Raw genomic sequence first — 21,561 nt, forward strand, 5'->3', positions numbered from 1 at the left:
CCACAAAAATATTACTTATTTATTATAATAATAAAAATACTCAAACAATATTAAATAATATATAAATAGTAGCATAAACACTAAAGATGGACATAGAAGAATTTCAGATTAAACATTTTGATTTTTAACAAATTTTATTTTTTTTTTTAACTTTTCAAAAAATAATTTCATTAAATAGATTAGTCGTTTTGTTATTTTGAAGTAGAGTGATTTGTTTTACCATCATACTTTAGAATATAATTGTGTTATAATAAAATTTGTTAGGTATTTATTTATTTAATACGTATATTAAAAATTGATTGAAAACAATAGAGATGTCAATTTATCAGATGGATTAATTTTGGATGACTTTCAAAAAAAAAAAATTTGTTACATACCAAAATATCCGATCTATAATTCCTTAAAGAAAAAGTGAAAAAATATTGTCTCTGTTAATTTAGCCATAAACATGATCCTTTGCGAATTTTGGTGTGGTAGACGACCACAAAAGCTTTGTTTGTGATCCTAATTGCTTTTGTTAACGAAAACTAATTTTCTTTATGTTTGGATATGTTTCGTGCAGTTTTAGATATCAGATTTAGTTAACATGGGCAAACGTTATTGTTAATAATTAAGAAAATTTTATAAAAAAATATAAAAATGTCAATTTTAAATACATTTGTTAAAATAAAATATTTAAATATTTTTACTAATAATAATCTTAATATTTGTCTTTAATATACACATAAATCTTTAATATTTTAAAAATATTTTTTTGGTATTATAAATTGGGAGTATTTTTGTCAATAATTAAATAATTTGAAAATAGGAAAGAGATTTATTTCAATAAACTTTGTAAGTAATCTTATTTTGGGTAATGACCATATTGTTATCCAAAATTTTTATTTGACAAAATAATTTTCAAATAAAAAAATAAACATGTGGCTCCTAAAAATATAAAAAATATTTGACAAAATAAATCGATTGTTATTTCCTCAGTTTTACCCTTTTTTTAATTTCTGATTTTTTGGATGAAAAGAAAATATTGTGTAAAGTTAGAGTAAATCATAAAGAGTCCACCATGAGAATTGGTCACTCTTAATCTTAATGTTTAAATTGTAATTTATTCACCCTTTAATTAACGCATGGAAAAATATTAGAGACCAACTCATAATCGGTCAAGTTGTAACGACAATAATTAATAATTAATTTTTAAATAAAAATAATATAGTAATGGGCTCATTTTTTTGCAAATAGAGAAGCTTATGGTGTATCACCATGAAATGGAGCAACAGCCAAAATTTTCACTGCTATGGGTGTCAGGAGAAAAACGCAGCTTCCATTTTTCATTTTCTAGCATTTCGTTGTTTTTTTTTTTTTGTTTCAAATAAAACAAAACGTAATTTCCGTTTTGCATTTGAATATTTTTTTTATTTAAGAAAAAAAAGGCATAAACGCAGGTTGCGTTTGTCAAAAAAGATTTATTAATTTTTTAAAAAAAGTAAAACGCAGGCTGCGTTTGTTAGATGAGCTGTTCAAATTTTTTTGGAAGAAGAGAAAACGTAGGTTGCATTTTGTTTGGGCCTAAATTTTTTTTTCAAAATGTACAAAACGCAGCTTACGTTTTGTATGCGAAATAATATTTTAATAAAGAGCCTTGCATATAAATAGCTAACACAGCTAATACCAACTCGCACCTCACTTCTCTTCTTCACTTGTACTCCCATTCCCTTTTCTTTCATGTATCTGATGCTTGTGCTTGTGAGATTTTTCGGTTATTAGAAGGGTAAAAAAAGTTAGAATATGGAGGATATTGCAAATATACGAGTGTATTATAACGGTGAGATTATACCGAATACACACGAAGGAGTGGGTTTTATTTGTGAATGTCCATTTTCATTTGCTATTCCATACAGCACGAGTTTTGTAGAGTTACAAAATGGTCTTTGTGTGAACATACAAAGTCACATTTCGAAAAGGGTGAGCAACATTTTGTACAAGAATACTGTTGAAGAACGGAAGATTGACGATTTAGAATTCAGAATAAATTCCCGTTGCAAGTATAGTTTCTAAACCAAGCAATCATCCTTTCTTACAAACGTTTTGGTTGTCACAAGCAACAAACCCCTTTAAAATTGATAATCGAAGTATTTAAACCTCGGGTCGTCTTCTCAAGAAATTGCAGGGAAGTGTGATTTATTATTGGTTATGAAAAAGTGTGTTTTGGGGTTTCGGATTAAGATAAAAAGCAAGAATAGCAATGGCAGAGGAAATAAAATAATAACAATAAAAAGCCTTGATTAGGAGAGATCAATCGGAAGTTCTATCCTTGTTGGATTTTTCTCAAGATCAATTGATAATTGAAGGTTGCTTCTACTTAGTTATCCTTTACGAAGTAAAGTAAAAGAAATTCAAGTAAGTTGGAAGTCTACTTCTATTCACAAGTTCTAATCCTCTCCTTTGGGAAGGATTAGCGTTAGTGACTAAAGAGCCAGCCAACAATAAACCCAATTACAATTCAACTCTTGAGTAATTCAACTCAAGGGTCTCCAAATATTAATCAACTCCAAAATCAAGTTCGGATCTAACTTAGAACATCAATTAATAACAAACAATAGAAGAAGTGATAAATCTGAAATACCTCAAATTGCATTAAATAAAGAGAATCAAGTCTGACATTGGAAAGTTCATAAGCCAAATTGGAAAAGAAGAGAATCAATAAGAAAAATAAATAAACCAAAGTACTAGGATAAATAAAAGTAGAAGATAAACTAAATGAAACGAACATTGAACCTGTGATGAAGAAGAAATAATCCTAAATCCTAAAACTAAATCCTAAGAGAGAGGAGAGAACCCCTCTCTCTAAAAACTACATCTAAAATTATGAAAAGTGAATGATGGAAGACATCTTCATGAATGAATGCATTCCCCCACTTTATAGCCTATAATCTGTGTTTTCTGGGCCAAAAATTAGGTCAAAAACAAGCCAGAAATCGCCCCCAGCGTATTCTGGTACGTACAGGTCGCGGGAAAGTGACGCAGAAGCGTCGTCCACGCGTTTGCGTGGATTGCGTTTCTGTCAGGTCACGCGTCCGCGTGATCCACGCGTTTGCGTCGCCTGGCTTTAGGGCAGCTATGACAAATTATATATCGTTGCAAAGTCCCGGATGTTAGCTTTCCAACGCAACTGGAACCGCGTCATTTGGACCACTGTACCTCAAGTTATGGTCGATTTAGTACCAAGAGGTCAGGCTGGACAGCTTTAGCAGTTCCTTCAGTTTCTTGTATTCCTTCCACTTTTGCATGCTTCCTTTCCATCCTCTAAGCCATTCCTGCCCTATAAACTGTAATAACCTTGATTTTCGAGTACATGAGATCTTTTCTGAAAGTACGGATTTCTCCGGAAGATTAGTAAAGGGAACAGCTCTGCTATATCATCAAGCATTTCAATCCTCATTATCATTATGTCATCCTTAAGCTAGAACCTCCTCTGAGGCAAGCTCGATAATGCAATCACGAAGAACCTAGTTTTTGAACCGTATCGGTTGGCAGTTTTGATTCTGATTTTCGAGAGAGAAAAGAGAGAAACTTTCATGAACACTTAATCTTCAAAGCTTGATTTCTTCTGAACTAAAACTCAAATCAAAATTTCAATCCGACCAAAATGATCCTCTCTTCTTTCTCTACATGATCATATGACTTATCAAGGCTGGGATCAAGGTGAGTTGGCTGTACCATCTCTCTTTTGATTTAGTTTCAAGGAAACATGCTTAAATATGTGTTTTCTTGATGTGATTTAGGAGGAAAAAGTGTTTAAGGACCACCTGAAAGTTTGATTGAATTAGGAGCAGCAAGACCAGGTAGGGTGTCACGAAATTAATCTTGATTATTTGTGTTTGAGTTGTGTGAAAGTTGTATTATTTGGCTGTGCTAAAAATTGGTTGCATATATGATTGATTCTTAAAGTAAGTTAATTTTTCGAAAATTTAATGATAAAATAATAAAAAATAATAAAATATTAAATAATAATATTTAATTAAAAATAATATTTTAATAAAAATAATAAAATAATGCGGAAAAGGCAGTTTTCTGTAAAAGCTTTAGAAAGAAAACTTTAAGCGCAGAATCTCATAATTATCTTCATAAAACACTTAGGGAGTGGTAAAAACATATTAGTGAGGCAAAGATAAATAAAAGATAAAAAGTTGAAGAAAAGATAAAAATCGAAGAAAAAGTCTGTAAAGTTTTAATGACAGAAAAACAGACAGAGACTAGTGAACGAATTAGGGCAACATAGTTAGTCTTGGAATTGCGAATAGGGTTATGTATTATATGAAAAGTTAAACTGTTTCAGTATAGACTTAATGAACCTATACTTGGGATAGGCTAACTGTTCATACCGAAATTTACATAAGCTTTAAATACATACGTTAAACCAAGAAATCAGAACAGAGTAGAGAAATACAGAAAACAGAGTAACCAGAGTAAAGTAAAGAGATAAAGAGAAAAAAAGTAATATAGATACAGATGAAAAGAGTAATCAGAGAAGAGAAAAGGGATACAGATAACAGATGCTTAATGCAACCCAGAGCTTCTGTAGGGAAATTAAGTCACCTACAGCTATTTTCCACTTCCCCAGAGCAGAGCAGAGTATATATATTTTTCTGCAGTAAGCAGAGGTTGTCTCAAATGAGCGGCTATTATTATATGCGCATTTATTTAGGAACGGAAAATCGTATCCGGGAAATCAGGATTACTCGTGACCGAATAAATGTCGGGATTGCGGGCAGCCAACCGGCACATGAGCTCATGGCCTGCGCTAGGGCTAGACATGCATCATTCTTGTCTGCGCATCATTCTCTGTTGCATTCCTTTCTGTGTGTGATCTACTTCTTTATGTTTGTCTGCTTGTATGCTATTTTTGTGTTTTATTTTCTTATATTCTTTTGTTTGTGTTCTGCTTTCTGTTCTCTCTACTTTCTCTTTCTATCTTTATCTTCTGTTTACTGCTTCGCTATATTATGTTATTCGTCTACTAATCGACCCCAAGTAAATGAACGTAACTAATAACCCCGGCCCTACTAAGAACTCCCCAGTTCTTACCCCTTCTCTCTCCCTTTCCCCTTTAGATGGAAGTAAGAGTTTCTTTCCGTAGTTCGCTGACGATTGTACGCAAAAAGGGATTCCGCTCTAGGCAGTCTTCTGAGTTTAGGGTGAATATCGTTCTCTGATTATATGTATATACTGTGAGACCAGCCAACGTCTGCACCCCGTTCGTATGCGCACTTTAACCTAAATCATGTGTATGAGATTCCTATTGTGTGGCTACTTCATGAGGTACCAGAGAGACGTCCTGTGGAAAAGTCTGATCATGCAGAGGAGTAGCAGATGATGTTCTATCTTTTGATGATGTTCCACTTGACTTGAGTTTTGAAGACCTAGAACGTACTTTCCCTCGCTTTAGTAGTTTAGAGGGACTAGGTGAGTATAGAGTCTAGGCTAGCCTAGGTGCCAGCTTAGGGACCTTTTGAACAGGTCAGGACCTGGGATGTTGTATGTATATATATGTACATAGATATTATTTAGCTATATCTAGGGGTGTTCTAACTAACATTCTATATGCTAATAAAGGCTGAATCACCGAATGTTGTCAACTACTTGTTATGTATTTTTGTGTGGTTGTTTATAACTGTTTTATCTGTTATTACTTGTGAATTGATTATAAATGATTCTGTCTATTAATCCAAACATTTTCAAAAAAAATACACCACGCAAATTAACTACGCATTTAACAATGAATCAGGCTCATATGATAAATAATAGATAATAATTAGGAAGACAAATTGGTAGCGCTCAGTTTCCGGTATGATCTAGACATATTGAAAATTGGGTCGTTACATAAACTCTGAAATCACTTAACACACATATCAAGGCATCTAATGGTAATAAGAGAGGATTAATATTAGCAATTTAAAGGCCCAGGAAACATGTTTTCAATCGTAGCACAAAATTAGGAAGGAAAACGTAAAACCATGCAAATAGTATGAATAAATGGGTAAAGAGTTGATAAAAATCACTCAATTGAGCACAAGATAAACCATAAAATAGTGGTTTATCAACCTCCCCACACTTGAACATTAGCATGTCCTCATGCTAAGCTCAAGAGAAGCTATAAAAGTGAAGAGGAATGATAGAATGTATGAAATGCAACCTATCTATATGAATGCAACTACATGCTAAGATGTTTCTACCTACTTGGTTAAAAGTAAATAAGTTTTCCAAGACAAATATGAATCAAATTCCACTAATTCAAATTATACAATGAAAGACAGGTAAACTTGTAAGAAGATAGCTCGTGAAAGCAGGGAACATAGAATCAAGCATTTAACCCTTACTGGTAGTGTATATACACTCTAATCTCTCAAGTGTACAGGGTAATTCACTCTACTATTCTCTAGTCATGCTTTCTAAACTTTGTTCTTCATCTAACCAATCAACAAATATTTAATGTACCAATGCAAACATCATGAGGTCTTTTTAGGGTTGTAATGGGGCTGAGGTAAAGGTAAGGATATATGTATGGCCAAGTGAGCTTTATAAAGTGAATCCTTGATTAGTCTAAGATCTCACCTAACATATACATACTTTATACAATTTTAAAAATACTTTACCTAGCTACCCAAATTTTTTCCACTTTTGTATTACATGCTCATGTATCAAACTTATTTTTGAATTTTGTCTCATGTGCATTGATTCTTTTTTATTTTGCATTTGGGGTAATATTATTTTTCTTCTCTCTTTTTTTTTTCTTTTTTTTTGTATCCCCTTATTTAATTACTTAATATATTTTTTTTATTTTTTTCAATGCACATGGTATTTTGATTTCACATGAGCATGCTTCCCAAATTTTCAAATAACTCATTCTTTTTAAATTCCTACTTTGTTTCTATCATCCCATGTTCCCATAAAATTTTCCACACTTAAATAATACACAATTTCTATCTTAAGCTAACCAAAGATTTAACTTGGGATTTTTATTTTGTTTTTCTTCTTAAAGCTAGTAATGTGGTTTATAGAACAAGAGGGGATTAAAAGGCTCAAGGGGGCTAACAAGGGTGATGTAAAAGGTAGGCTGATTTTAGGGATAAGTGAGAAAAAATTCAAATGATGGCCTCAATCATATGCAAGCATGTAAATACACTAAATAATGGACATATAGAGTGGAACAAAGCAAAGATTACAATCATAGAAAAGAAAACACACAAGAATAAAATATTTATGGTTAAATAATGTAACCATATAAATAAGCTCAAAATCTCACAGGTTGTGTGTTCTTTGGCTCAAAAACCATGTTCCAAATACAACTTCTGATAAGTTTAACACAAAAATTTTGATTTTAAATTAGTAAAAATTTTTCAAAAATAGGGTCTTTAAAAATAAACTTATTATTTCTCAACCAAGCAGTAGATAAATGCATAAAATCAAACAAACATGCAATTAAACATGCAAATGCAAAATGAACAAACAAAGAAAATAAAACAATGGTGTTGAAAAGAAGAAAATAGCTAACCCATGGAGATCGGTATCGACCTCCCCACACTTAAAGATTGCATCGTCCTCGGTGCATGCTGAGATGTGCAGGTGGACGGGTTGTTCCAACTGATGCTTTTCTTCAAGGATTGTGCAGATGGACTTGTTTGTCTCCCCTTTTAGAAGTTTCTCCCTTTTTTCGTCTTCGGTGGCCAGCCTGAAAGAAGAGAAAAAGAAGAATAGTAACCCAGAAATAAAGATAAAATAAAATATGGTTGGGTTAATGCCAAATAATGAGGGTCTCAATTACATGGTAACTACAACATGCAAGTGAGAAAACAGTAGAAGTACATGGAAAATCAAGAGTGCAAAAATTTGCAACAATAGGGAAGAGAGTGTGGGTAAGGAGAGAAAATATAAAGTCATGTCAATGTAAAATTAATACAGATATAAAAGATTGGCATTGATTTAAATAATATTACCTAACCAGAATAAAACAAGTCACTAAGCACCCAAAATAATTCAAGAGAAGATGCAACAGTTAAATAAGAAAATCAACACCAAAGGAAAAATTTAGAAAAGAAAAGAAAAATATGCACTAAATTAAAATGCAATGAATGAAATATGCAAATAAATTAAGTAAAATAGAATGAAGGTGAAAAGGAATGAGAAGTGAAAGAAATAAAGTAAGAAAGAAAGAAGAAAAGATAGAAGAAATTAGGATTAGAAAAGAAAAGAGAAGATAATTAGCGCTGATTTGGATGAGTTGTGCGGCGCAGGCGACGCGGACGCGTGAGTGATGCGGTCGCGTGGTGCGCGATAAGGTCAGGTAACGCGGAAGCGTGGGTCACGCGATCGCGTGGCCTGATTTGTGCGATTGGCGCGAGTGCAGCCTCGCGTTCGCGCAACTCTCTGTTCGAAACTCTTTTCGCCAGATTTTTGGGTGACGCGGTCGCGTGGGTGATGCGATCGCGTGAATGACCTTTCTTTTAAAAATTACGCGGACGCATGGGGCACGCGTTCGCGTGGTAGGGCTTGTGCTGCTAGCATGGTTCCAGCCCCACTCCATCATAACTTTCTGCCATACACCTCTTTACGTCGATTTCATAGGGCCACGCGTTCGCATGGGAGGCATTTTTCCCACATGACGCGGACGCGTCAGCGACGCGGTCGCGTGGATCAATTTGTGCCAAAGGCACGCCTCCAGCCACGCTCTTGCGTGACTCTCTGTTCAATTCTCTTTTCTTCAAAATGCACTGGTGACGCGGACGCGTCAGCGACGCTGCCGCATCCGTGTTTTTTTTTTAATGCAAAATGCAGAATGCAGTATGCAGATGCTGATGCGGATGTTATGAATAATTCCAGGTTCAATAAAATAAAATAAAACTCAAAAACAAACAAAACTAAATAAGATTGAAAATGGAACGATCATACCACGGTGGGTTGTCTCCCACCTAGCACTTTTAGTTAAAGTCCTTAAGTTGGACATTTGGTGAGCTCCTTGTTATGGTGGCTTGTGCTTGAACTCGTCTTGAAACTTCCACCAATTCTTGGACTTCCAATAAGCTCTATCAATACCAAGTAAATTCCTCAAGTTTTGATAGAGTTCTTCACAAGCTTTGAGCTCCCAAAGTTGATCCTCATATATTCCTGGATCCCAAATCTTGTTTCTACACCCGTCTTCAAGTTGATTATCATGATTCCATCCGGGTGGTTCAGCTTTAGAATTCTCACTGAAGCGTCCAAACAACTTCCTAGACCCATTCAATTGAGCTCTACACCAACCTTTGCGTTTAAACTTAAAGCTTCCAACCATAATGAACCTTGCAGGACAATTCTTACCACTGACCATCTTCCTCTTACTCTTAATGCCACAAAGAGCTCTAAGTTGACCATCCGTCTCCAGTAGCCCATATTCAAGTGGAATTAGAAAGCTAAGGGATATGAATTTTACCCACTTGAATGTTGTGAAGGATGATGGCAACTTAGGGGGAGGTATTTCTAACGAATTTGCAAGCTCCACTCCCTTGTGCTCTTCTCTAACAACTTCAACCTCTTTGCAAGTTTCTTCAATATCAACCTCTTTCTCTTAGTAGCTTTCTTCCAATTCAATCTCCTCTTCACTGCTTTCCAAGGGCATGAGAGGTTGTGCTTCTTCTTCTTGAATCTCCATCTCTTGATCGACCTCTTCCAATTCCTTAACCATGACACGCCTTGGAGGTTGTACACCCTCCTCAACATCAAATGCAACTGTCTTGGAAGGAGGCTCTATGTCTTGACTTTTCCATGGAGGTTCAGCATCTCCCAGATCTTCAACCACTTCTTCCTCTTCAATAATTATTGCTTTGTCTAGTAGTTTTAATATAAAATTGTACTCATCCTTGATGATTTTCTTTCCATGACAACTCCTTTCAACTATTCTTTCATCTTCAAGGGTCTCTCCTATCTCCACATTTTGGGCCTCCTCTTGCTCTAAGACAAAATTAGACTCCTCCTTGGTGTCTTCCTTCACTCATTCTTCAACCACTCCTTCAACTTCAAGGGTCTTTACTACCTTTACCTTTAGGGCCTCCTCTAGCTCCTTATGAAGTATGGATTCGCGAAGATGATCCATTCTCTCTTGTTCCATGTTAATAGCATCATTGGGATCATGTTGCTCTTGGATTGATGGATGTGGGTACTCTTCCATGGATGGTGGTGATGGGATGGAGAGATCATTCTGTGGTTGAAAAGGAAGTGCACTAGAACTTGAGGGTTGATTGTTGAAGGTATTTGGTAGTCCGATTTGGGCGACAAGAGCTTGTATAGTAGAGTTTAGATCGGCAAGTGCTTTCTCCATGGAGGTTTGGGGTGGATAGGAGGGTTCATTTGTTGGGAGAAAGGGTTCATGGTGGGAAGGTGGTTCATCTTGATAATGATAAGGAGATGTTGTATATTGAGGTGGTGGTTTATGAGAGTAATTGTGTTGGAATGGGAGTGGTTCTATGTACGGTTCATTTGGCTCATAAGGTGGTTGGTATGGTAGTTGAGGGTTAGGGTCATATAGAGGTGAATGGCGGAAAGGGACTTGTGAGTATGGTGGTCCAAAGCTATTTTAAGGATGTGGTTCATTGGCATATGATGGAGCTTGCTGGTAATTACAAGGGGGTCCACCATATCTATTGTCTTGGCATGCATTGTAGGATGGTCGTTGTCCATGGTATCTTGGAAGGTGATGTTGCCGAAAGGGTTGATCAGATCCTCGTGGCTCCTTCCATCTCTGATTGTTTTGACCTTGATGCATGTTCCTGTTATAATTTTTATTCCTTGCAATAGCATTAGGACCAAACTCAAAGCAATGGGGGTGAGAACTCATAATAACAAATAAAAATAAAAAAAATAAATTTAAATTAAAAGGTTATTGAAATTTAAATTTTGAATTTGAAAAATAAATTTTGAAAATTGAATTTTAAATTTGGAAATTTAAATTTTGAAATTTGAAATTTGAAAATTGAAATTTGAAGTTTGAAATTTAAATATTGAATTTTGAAATTTGATTTTTGAAATAAGATAAGATAAGATTCTGAAAAAGATATGATTTTTGAAAAAGATTTGAATTTTGAAATTTAAAACTAAGATAAGATAAGATAAAAATTTTAAAAAAGAAATCTGAATTTTTTTTTTTTGCAAATTTCGAAAATTCAATTAAAATAAAGAGAAAAGATATTTTTGAATTAAATGAGGAAAGAGAAAAACAATAAAATGACACCAAACTTAAAATTTTTAGATCAAAACGAAGAGAACAACTAAGAACAACTTGAAGGTCAAGATGGACACGAAGAACAAATTTTTGAAAAATTTTTAATAACTAAATAAAAACCAATAATCTCTTAATTTATGAAAAAGCAAAAATAAAAACAAAAATAAAAACAAATAAACAAACAAAAAGCAAATATTTACAATAACCAATAATAAGGCACATGTTTGCAATTCCCTGGCAACGGCGCCATTTTGAAGAATGGAAGATTGACGGTTTAGAATTCAGAATAAATTTCCGTTGCAAGTATAGTTTCTAAACCAAGCAATCATCCTTTCTTACAAACGTTTTGGTTGTCACAAGCAACAAACCCCTTTAAAATTGATAACCGAAGTATTTAAACCTCGGGTCGTCTTCTCAAGGAATTGCAGGAAAGTGTGATTTATTATTGGTTATAGAAAAGTGTGTTTTGGGGTTTCGGATTAAGATAAAAAGCAAGAATAGCAATGGTAGAGGAAATAAAATAATAACAATAAAAAGCCTTGATTAGGAGAGATCAATCGGAAGTTCTATCCTTGTTGGATTTTTCTCAAGATCAATTGATAATTGAAGGTTGCTTCTACTTAGTTATCCTTTACCAAGTAAAGTAAAAGAAATTCAAGTAAGTTGGAAGTCTACTTCTATTCACAAGTTTTAATCCTCTCCTTTGGGAAGGATTAGCGTTAGTGACTAGAGAGCCAGCCAACAATAAACCCAATTACAATTCAACTCAAGGGTCTCCAAATATTAATCAACTCCAAAATCAAGTTCGGATCTAACTTAGAACATCAATTAATAACAAACAATAGAAGAAGTGATAAATCTAAAATACCTCAAATTGCATTAAATAAAGAGAATCAAGTCTGACATTGGAAAGTTCATAAGCCAAATTGGAAAAGAAGAGAATCAATAAGAAAAATAAATAAACCAATGTACTAGGATAAATAAAAGTAGAAGATAAACTAAATTAAACGAACATTGAACCTGTGATGAAGAAGAAATAATCCTAAATCCTAAAACTAAATCCTAAGAGAGAGGAGAGAACCTCTCTCTCTAAAAACTATATCTAAAATTATGAAAAGTGAATGATGGAAGACATCTTCATGAATGGATGCATTCCCCCACTTTATAGCCTATAATCTGTGTTTTTTGGGCCGAAAACTGGGTCAAAAACAGCCCAAAAATCGCCCCCAGCGTATTCTGGTACGTACAGGTCGCGGGAAAGTGACGCGAAAGCGTCATCCACGCGGTTGCGTGGATTGTGTTTCTGCCAGGTCACGCGTCCGCGTGATCCATGCGTTCGCGTCGCCTGGCTTCGGAGCAGCTATGACAAATTATATATCGTTGCGAAGCCCCGGATGTTAGCTTTCCAACGCAAATGGAACCGCGTCATTTGGATCTCTGTACCTCAAGTTATGGTCGATTTAGTACCAATAGGTCAGGCTGGTTCCTTCAGTTTCTTGTATTCCTTCTACTTTTGCATGCTTCCTTTCCATTCTCTAAGCCATTCCTGCCCTATAAACTCTGAAATCACTTAACACACATATCAAGGCATATAATGGTAATAAGAGAGGATTAATATTAGCAATTTAAAGGCCCAGGAAACATGTTTTCAATCGTAGCATAAAATTAGGAAGGAAAACGTAAAACCATGCAAATAGTATGAATAAGTGGGTAAATAGTTGATAAAAATCACTCAATTGAGCACAAGATAAACCATAAAATAGTGGTTTATCACCTGTGCAAGTATTTGGTGGGCTGATACAGTTTCAAATAATGTCCATCACTGACGATGCAAGCATGCAGCAGATGTTCTATATTTATCGACAAACTCGATTTCACGTGCCGGTGATAGAGCTGTACGTTGAGTTTGAACAACAGTCGGGGATGGGTACGGTCGGCGACGAGGTCAATGTTGATGAGCTCGGGGATATAGATTGGGAAGAAGATAATAATGACAGCGAAGAGAAATTCGAAGCTAACTATGAAGTCGATGACGAAAACGATGATGGAGACTTGGCAGGCAATCCGGTGGTGCAGAATGAGGCGTATGCCATTGTAAGCCAACACCCGTTTGGTGTTCCGTCTTTTATGCAGACTCTAGATCTCGAAGTCATGCATGCCCCAGAATTTCCTGAGTATGCGAATACGGGTATGTTATGATTATTAACTCAAGTTTTCTATAGTGCTTAATTTATTTGCCTTGTCTGACTGATGGTGGTGCGCATGTCGTAGGTGAAGGCAACGTTGCGGCAGAAGATGGCAAGTTTAGTGTCGGAATAGAATTTGGTTCGAGAGAGTCGGTGATATCTGCAATCAAAAGCTACACCATCTCTAGAGGAGTTGATTACACTGTGTATGAGTCTGAGCCGCAGACATTCTATGCGAAATGCAAGGGGGTATGGTGTAGGGTGCGACTGGCTTATCCGAGCTAGCTTGATTCGAAAAAAAGCTTGTTGGGAGAGCAGGAGATACAATGGCAAGTACACGTGTACCATGGGCACGATTTCACAAGATCATCCCAAGTTGGACTCAGACACAATTGCTGATGCCATTAGGCCGTTGGTCGAAGCAGACCCCTCGATAAAGGTGAAGTCTGTTATTGCAGAAATTCAAGGTAGGTTCAACTACACTGTGAGTTACCGCAAGGCTTGGTTGGCAAAGCAGAAAGCTGTCGCAAAAGTTTTCGGTGATTGGGAAGTTTCTTACCAGATTCTTCCAGTATGGTTGAAAGCAATGACAGTGAAGATGCCAAGGTCTCGTGTTCAAATTAAAACGCTCCCTGTTTACCGTGAGAGTGAGGAGGTTCAAGGTGTAAGAGTTCTGCACCACATTTTTGGAGCTTCTATCCGTGTATTGTAGCATTCAGACACTGCAAGCCACTGGTGCAGGTTGATGGCACGCACCTATACGGAAAATATAAAGGTGCACTTCTGGTAGCGGTTGCACAAGATGGGAATCAAAACATTGTGCCTATTGCATTTGCGATTGTCGAGGGCGAGAAAGCAGACGCGTGGGAGTTTTTCCTAACCAATTTGCGGAGATATGTTGTTACCATTGATGGTGTGGGTATTATTTCTGACCGCCATACCTCCATCGACGCTGCAATAGCTCGCAGTAACGGTGCATGGTTACCACCAAGGGCGTAGCACATGTACTGCATCAGGCACATCGGGTCCAACTTCTTAAGGAGGTTCAAGGCTCCATATTTGCATAAACTCATGGTGAACACAGGTATTTCAACTCAATGTTATGGTTCAATTCATAGTAAATTTCAAATTTGTGGCATCTGCTTATGATTAAATGGTTTGTTCAACAGGCTATTCTAGGACGGAGCAGGAGTACAACAAAAACTACCAAAGGCTCAAAGAGCGGGGTGAGGCATATACTTAATGGTGTGATGAGATCGGTGTTGGCATTCGATGGTGGTTATCGTTGGGGACATATGACGACAAACTTGGTAGAGTGCATAAATTCTGTCCTGAAGGGTGCACGTAACCTTCCTGTGACTGCCCTTGTCCGGTCAACTTTCTATTGGCTGAATGAGTTGTTCACTCGGAAGAGTACCGAGGCCCATGAGCGTCTCCGCAACGGATTCACGTATTCAGAATTTGCAACGAAGAGAGTTGAAGAAAGCTTCCGACGTGCAGAAAACATTGTGGTCAACCGGTTCGACAGGCGCAACGAGATGTTTGAGGTTCGCGAAATGCAAGATGGTACCATTTACACTGTTAACCTTGCACAACGACACTGCGACTGTGGCCATTTCCAGGTCGAGCGACTTCCATGTTGCCACGTGCTTGCATGTTGCGCCAACCAGCGTCTTGATTGGCAAGTGTATGTGCACGATGTGTACAAGATGTCTGAAATTTGCAAGGTGTACAGAGGCGAGTTTGTTCCGATGGGTGACCTATCTACGTGGGATAGATACGAAGGAGCGAAGGTGATCGCCAACTGGACATTGAGGCGTGCGACGAAAGGAAGGCCGAAGTCAACCCGATACTTGAATGAGATGGATTCGCGGGATATGTGTGGTCCTCGCCGGTGCACTATATGTGGACACGAGGGACATAGCCGCAGCCGATGTCCGCAGCGCGCAGGTCCAAGTTCCGCTGGAGGTCATTAGTGGTTAGGCTTTTCAATGTAACTTTCTTATGACATACTTCACAATTATATGTTATTTTTTTGTAACCTCGTCATTTACTTTAACGTAGTTAACAATTTATAATAAGTAAAGTTTTTAAGTTTGTTATTTATTTTTTTGGAGAACAAACATCTCGATCCAAACAGAGTTATACAGGAGCAAAGCTAAATATGTCATAATAATAATACTGAATAGAATCATCTAAATATAACATACGACACTGAATACAAATCTGAATACAATGCTGAATACAAGATCAACTGCAACTAACTACTTCCTCGGCACCTTCTTCGAATACAAGGATGGGGTGTATTTGTTCGAAGGTGCAGTCTGTGTCCGTAAGTTATACGGATGACCCTGAGACACACCGGCGTCTAGCCCACTGTCGACGTCAGGACCACTGTCGAAATCTGTCATGCTCGCACAACCAGTGTCATACAAACCAATGCCACTCATCCCCGGAGCACTCGATCCACCAAGATCATACCAGTGCTGCAAGTCGTATCCCAAGTCTCCCTCTTCCTGCTGCAGGTACTCATTCAAATCAAATAATTGGCCGCGTGGTGGTGCGGACGGACCAGGCAGATCTACATGACCCGTCGAGTGATCAAAGTCGAAGTCACTAGTATGACCTGAAGTGGCGCGACGACCACTAGAATGATGAGATATAGCAGGCCCTTCCTGCGGTTGCATCGGGCCGAGAAAATATGTATCTCTCAGGACCTCAGAGAAGCTGATGGTGTCTGTTCCGAGGGTTACCTGAAACTGGAGGTTGATCTTGGTTGAGATCCTCTGTACGGATCGGTACCGACGTGTCCGACTGGTGGGAGACGGCCGGAGCTGTCGTGTCCGACTTGTTGATCTGGCTACACTACTGATCCTTCGTCACCAGAGGGTGGAGGGTACCTGCAAGAGACTCCGATACTTAAGTTAGCATGGGTATTAAACAGGTTTTTAGTAGAATCAGAGTATGAGTTATACCTGGGTGCTCCAGTGTATTTATAGTAGTTGTAGAGTGACCTTTCTAGATAAGATAAGTTAGTTATCTTATCTTATCTTTATCTTTGAGTTGAGGTCAGCTTATTTTCAAGGGAACCGCCCTTATCTCTATAGGCTTGGACGGCCTTTGGATTTGGGTCGTGTTCCTCTACTTGGGCCCTTTATGGGATTTCCTGTCGATTTGGCCGAGTTCTTTAAGAAGAAGTCGGTCCGCTTGACCTGAAGAGGTCGGTCGCTTTGTCGTCGATCATCCCATGTCGGATAGCTCGACCCAGGGTATGAACAGTGTCCAATCCACCCAACGGGCTAAAGTGACCCTCGGCTGGAATTACCAGATGTGGTATGTAGGGCTCAAGTGCCTGAAGCGGCTGTGGTTCCGGTATATATGCTGCCTGCTACTGATATGTTGGCCACTGCTGGGCATATGCTGGATCCTGAAACTGCTGGACATATGCCGGGTCCTGAAACTGCTGGGCATATGCCGGGTCCTGAAACTGGTGCTCATACTCCGGGACCTGATAGTGGTGCTCATATGCCGGCACCTAATTAACAATTAAATACAATTAATAGTAATTACTGATAACTATTTATAAACCTAATAATCATAATACTAGGAATTAAAAACAATACATGTTCCTGTTGCTCATGAGGCGGGACTTCCTGGTGAGAGTCAGCTGGTTCTTCCTGTTGCTGCTGTGGTTCATCAGCGCCAACCTCTTCGCCTAGAACTCTATCTGACAGTCGCAAGTGAATCTCATACTGCTGCGTGTACCAGTCGTAGTACACTGGGAGAGGATGGAAGTCAATAATCTCTTCGCCTAGCTGCAATGTGTTATAGCGGTCAGATGTCCATCTGTTAACCCATTGACTGTAAATCTGTCCCCATTCATGGTTCTGTGCTCCTGTCAACCGCTTGCAGTGATCACAACCAAGGTCGAACGCGGGGCCTGGTAGTAGCTGCTGCATCCCGAACTGTCGTCTGACCCGGTCTGTCGCGTGCCACTCTATGCACTCGAATGACATTAGAGGCGATTGGGTGGAGCACATAACCATATGGGGAGCGAGGCCATCCGGAATCCCCACTCCCATATATGGCCGCCATATAAATTGCACAATAGTTACCAAGAGGCCGATTAGAAAAACTATTCTTCTGAATAAAAACATTGGACATTAATGGTACAACTTACGTCGTCAACTCCCATGTCGTCGAGTCCTCGCCTAAAATGCGCAGTAGGCCGCCGTATATATCTCGTATGTCGGCGCCAATGACTCCACCTAACGAAAACAGAATAACAATATTAATAAGAAGAACATAATAATAATAATAATAATAATAATAATAATAATAATAATAATAATAATAACAACAATATGAATAAGCTTGATAATAATAATAAGAATAACAATAACGATAAAAGCCAATACCGTCGCGCTAGTGGAATACCAATATTGCCGAGTTGATCACGGGGTATAGGTGCCAGGAACGGCATACGCTCCCACGCCCAAACAAAAAGTAGTATCAGTGGGCCATCCATTTTCTTGCAGTTGTATTGTGAGGCACGACACAACGATCTGTATAGGTGTGCCAGACTGGCTGCTCCCCAACTATACCCTGAAATCCGGGGAAAATCCCGAAGTAGCGGTAGAAACTTCGAGTTCAATGAAACGGTCGACTTATCCGGAAACACAATTGTATCGAGCACGCAGAAAATGTGCGCTCTGACGTACCGCTCGAGAGACTCCTGAGTATCACACGGCTCGGTGTCTCTGCACTGCCGAACCCAAGCAATATTAACCTTTCCCAACACGTGATCGTTCAGACCAGGCTCCCGACCAAAACACGCAATGCAGTTCTCCACCAAAAACTGGTGGTATCTGATCTTCCCGTAACAGCCTCCCCATTAATCGGGAGACTAAGAATATAACTCACATCGTCCAACGTCACCGTCACTTCACCGACCGGAAGATGAAACGTGTGAGTCTCCGGCCTCCAGCGTTCCACCAAAGCACTCGGTAGTGCAGAATGACCTCTCATTTCGCCTGCTCGCGAAACGTGTTGAAACCCAGTCAATGCTAATGTCGATGCAGCTACCTCGTTAAAGGTATCTGGCGGATCCAATTTTCTGGGCAACAAATTTATGATAGCCTGCAAAAAAATAATGATAATTATTAAATTCTAAATAATATCGATTATAACATAATATAATAATAATAATAATAATAATAATAATAATAATAATAATAATAATAATAATAATAACAACGTCACTAACAATACAGAGATTAATTTGCCTATTAATAACAATAATAATATAATAACAATATTAAAAAATTAAACCGTAATGAGAAATTAATAACAACATAATATTAGTTATAATAATATTAATAACCTCAATACTATTAATTACAACACAAATAAATAAAATTCGAATAAATCTTTATATTTATTGTTACATATTAAAAAAAATTTACTTACAAATTGAGGATGATCCAAATACTCAATAATATGATCTTCTGGTTTGGTATAGTCACGCACCATTTTTTTTCTATACTGTGTACTTGTTCTTCTTCAACAAACTCTTTCACAGCTTCCTCACTCTCCCTCAACTATTTCTTCAGTAACTAGTTTTGCTTTAGTAACTTTGCTTTCCTCTCAATCTGCGTTTCTCACTTATAAGGACCCAGCTGAATCCCCTCCGAGAACACGTGGCACGCATGCAGCTAGGGAGCATGCAAAACGCAACCTGCGTTTGGCTCTGGTTTACTAACAAACGCATCCTGCGTTTTGCGCAGTCCGAAGTTGGTCAAGCACTGCTCCTGTCGGCATGCAGGGCACGTTTCGTTTGCTGGTTTCCTTCCCTCACCAATCGCAGCCTGTGTTTTGCAGGGCCTGCATTTTTTTATTCCAACGCCTGCAAAACGTTACCTGCGTTTTGCATGTCTCTGATCTTCACAGGTCCACATTTGTGGACATCACACCATGTATCCATTTATCTGCACTTCACCATTGTGTTATCCATTTAGAAATTAATTTCTGATAGTAATGATCAACATTAATTACAAATTTGAAAAATAAAAATAACCTAAAATAGCAACTCCATACTCACATAACATGAATTTGGAGAAACCAACCCACACCCCCACCTCGAACCGAACCCCCCCTCAAAACCTCAGTCAGCCTGGATCATTGCACAGAACACCAACATCCACTCCACCTGAATTCTTGACCATTTTACCGACGGGAAGCCGCGCCTAATGCCCACCATAATGCATTCGGAAGAAACACTCGACGCTCTCCATAACGCCATCGATGCCGTCATCAGCCAGCAACGGTAGTTTGCACGCAACGGAATTGTCATCGAGATCGCACGCACCTTCACCCCGCAAGTTCGGCCACATCCCAAAGCCGCGAACCAAAATTCCGTATTTCCAAAGACACCTCCATTAGAAGACACATGTATAAAAGACACTTCTATTAAAAGATACACGCATAGGAAGACATACCCAAAGGACACATCCGACGTATTAGGAAGACACACCAGATATGAATTAGGTGGCAGTAGAGCAGCAGCATGCGACGGAAATGGAGGACACGAGTTTGCGTCCTGGCGACAGCAATGGCTTTCACGCCCATGAGATGAATGCTGAAGGAGGTGGAGCATCGACCCACCCACCGGAGAAGACAAATCCGTGGCGGCATCTTTGATAAGGATTCGAAGCAGAGGCAGCAGCAAGTGCCGTCACGGTCGACGTGGATGGCTTCCTCGCACGCGACGGCAGCATCTTCTTCGCCGGAGCACTGGACGGCGCTGATTGATGTTAGTTGTGGGAGAGAAGATGACTAGGGGGAGAGATGAGGAAATCGTCGCCATGTAGAGGAAGCTCGCCAATGGTATGGAACTAGAGAAGTGAAACATAATGGTGAAAAACTGGGCATTAGGTGAAACAGTGATTTTTTTAATCGATCAGGGTAATTAGAGTAAAAGCTAGATAATTGGGTAGATAATTTTTTGGTAATTTGAGTTTTTGGATCTAGCCAATTAAGAGTTGGCAGAAATTAGTTGGACTCCTAGTTAGTTACTTAGCAAAATTCTTAATACATATGTTTGACTCCTTGGTCCATTTATAGCTCGGTCGTATTCGATATTTGCTTACCGTTTACCCGAATCTTAACCTGTTTTGTTTTCCATCCAAAAAATCGTAAGTTCCAAAAAAAAAAAGAAAGTGGTGTGACATATGATATTAGACATCTCTTTGATATTATAACCTAATTTGTGAACCTTAATCAATTGAAATCTATATTGACATCCAAATTCGTAAAACCTTAATCTCCAATACACAAAATATAGGTTAGGATATTATAAATTTTTGGGGCTCAATATAAATTTAAGAAGGCTAAAGTAAACAAAAATAATGTTATAGTGTCAACTGGAAAAGCAATGATAATTAAATGGGAGATTCTACTATGCTGAACCCATTTCCTTTCTTTACATGCTGATGACAAATGGAGAGGCTGCCGCAATGACACGCGTTGAGAGAGACTGCCCAGGAAAGCTAGCTTTCTGCTTTGCAACAGAATATGGGTCCCACACGCTTTTATTTGTCGGTTACTTTTCAGGTGTTTATGTTTCTAACGTTGGATTAACTAAGGTGTTAATTTTTTTGTAATTAAGGTTGGTAGTTGCAAAAACTGTAATGGGTTATTTTACAAAAAAATGGTTTGGGTTTAACCAAAAAAGACCTTTGTCTTATTACTAAGAGTGGATTGTAAGACCACCAAAAAAAGGATTGGATTAGATTGACCCAAAAAAAAAAAAAGAGGTATGTTTATCATGTTACAAAATTTTTTGTTTTGCTGAAAAGTCTTAAATAAAAATATCATAAATAAAAAGCCTATAATAATGTATAATTTAATAATTAAAGTTGTGACCATATTTGTTGGCAAGATAAAAGATAGTGATAATATAATTTTTGAATTGAAAATGAAGTGTTAATTTTTTTTTATGAAATTAAAGAGCATTTTTTTAAAATGAATTGTCAATAACAATCACCTTTATTTACTTGTAACGTAGAGAGTACGGTACTCCCAGTTATTTTATTACTCGGTTTTCTTATCGCTACATTTATAATTTTT

At 37.8% G+C, this 21,561-nt stretch overlaps 2 protein-coding genes across 2 annotated transcripts; both read left to right on the forward strand.

Moving 5' to 3' along the window:
• LOC107633778 lies at positions 13,061-14,433 on the forward strand. The gene is made up of 4 exons (XM_016337377.1): positions 13,061-13,436; positions 13,520-13,550; positions 13,660-14,098; positions 14,176-14,433. Exons 1-4 carry the CDS (start codon positions 13,061-13,063, stop codon positions 14,431-14,433), a joined length of 1,104 nt encoding a protein of 367 aa, XP_016192863.1.
• On the forward strand, positions 14,437-15,410 carry LOC107633777. The gene is made up of 2 exons (XM_016337376.1): positions 14,437-14,508; positions 14,604-15,410. The coding sequence occupies exons 1-2, from the start codon at positions 14,437-14,439 to the stop codon at positions 15,408-15,410; spliced, it is 879 nt and encodes a 292-aa protein (XP_016192862.1).

The sequence above is a fragment of the Arachis ipaensis genome, chromosome B03 (assembly GCF_000816755.2).
Source record: "Arachis ipaensis cultivar K30076 chromosome B03, Araip1.1, whole genome shotgun sequence".
Lineage (NCBI taxonomy): Eukaryota > Viridiplantae > Streptophyta > Magnoliopsida > Fabales > Fabaceae > Arachis > Arachis ipaensis.

What these genes read in the sequence shown, in the direction of transcription:
- LOC107633778 (XM_016337377.1), top strand. Translation starts at nt 13,061, where the DNA reads ATGTCCATCACTGACGATGCAAGCATGCAGCAGATGTTCTATATTTAT. An exon ending in GTTGCGGCAGAAGATGGCAA is followed by an intron (nt 13,551 to 13,659) that starts GTTTAGTGTCGG and finishes TCTGAGCCGCAG; the next exon opens with ACATTCTATGCGAAATGCAA. An exon ending in AGAGTGAGGAGGTTCAAGGT is followed by an intron (nt 14,099 to 14,175) that starts GTAAGAGTTCTG and finishes CCACTGGTGCAG; the next exon opens with GTTGATGGCACGCACCTATA.
- LOC107633777 (XM_016337376.1), top strand. Translation starts at nt 14,437, where the DNA reads ATGTACTGCATCAGGCACATCGGGTCCAACTTCTTAAGGAGGTTCAAG. An exon ending in CATATTTGCATAAACTCATG is followed by an intron (nt 14,509 to 14,603) that starts GTGAACACAGGT and finishes TTTGTTCAACAG; the next exon opens with GCTATTCTAGGACGGAGCAG.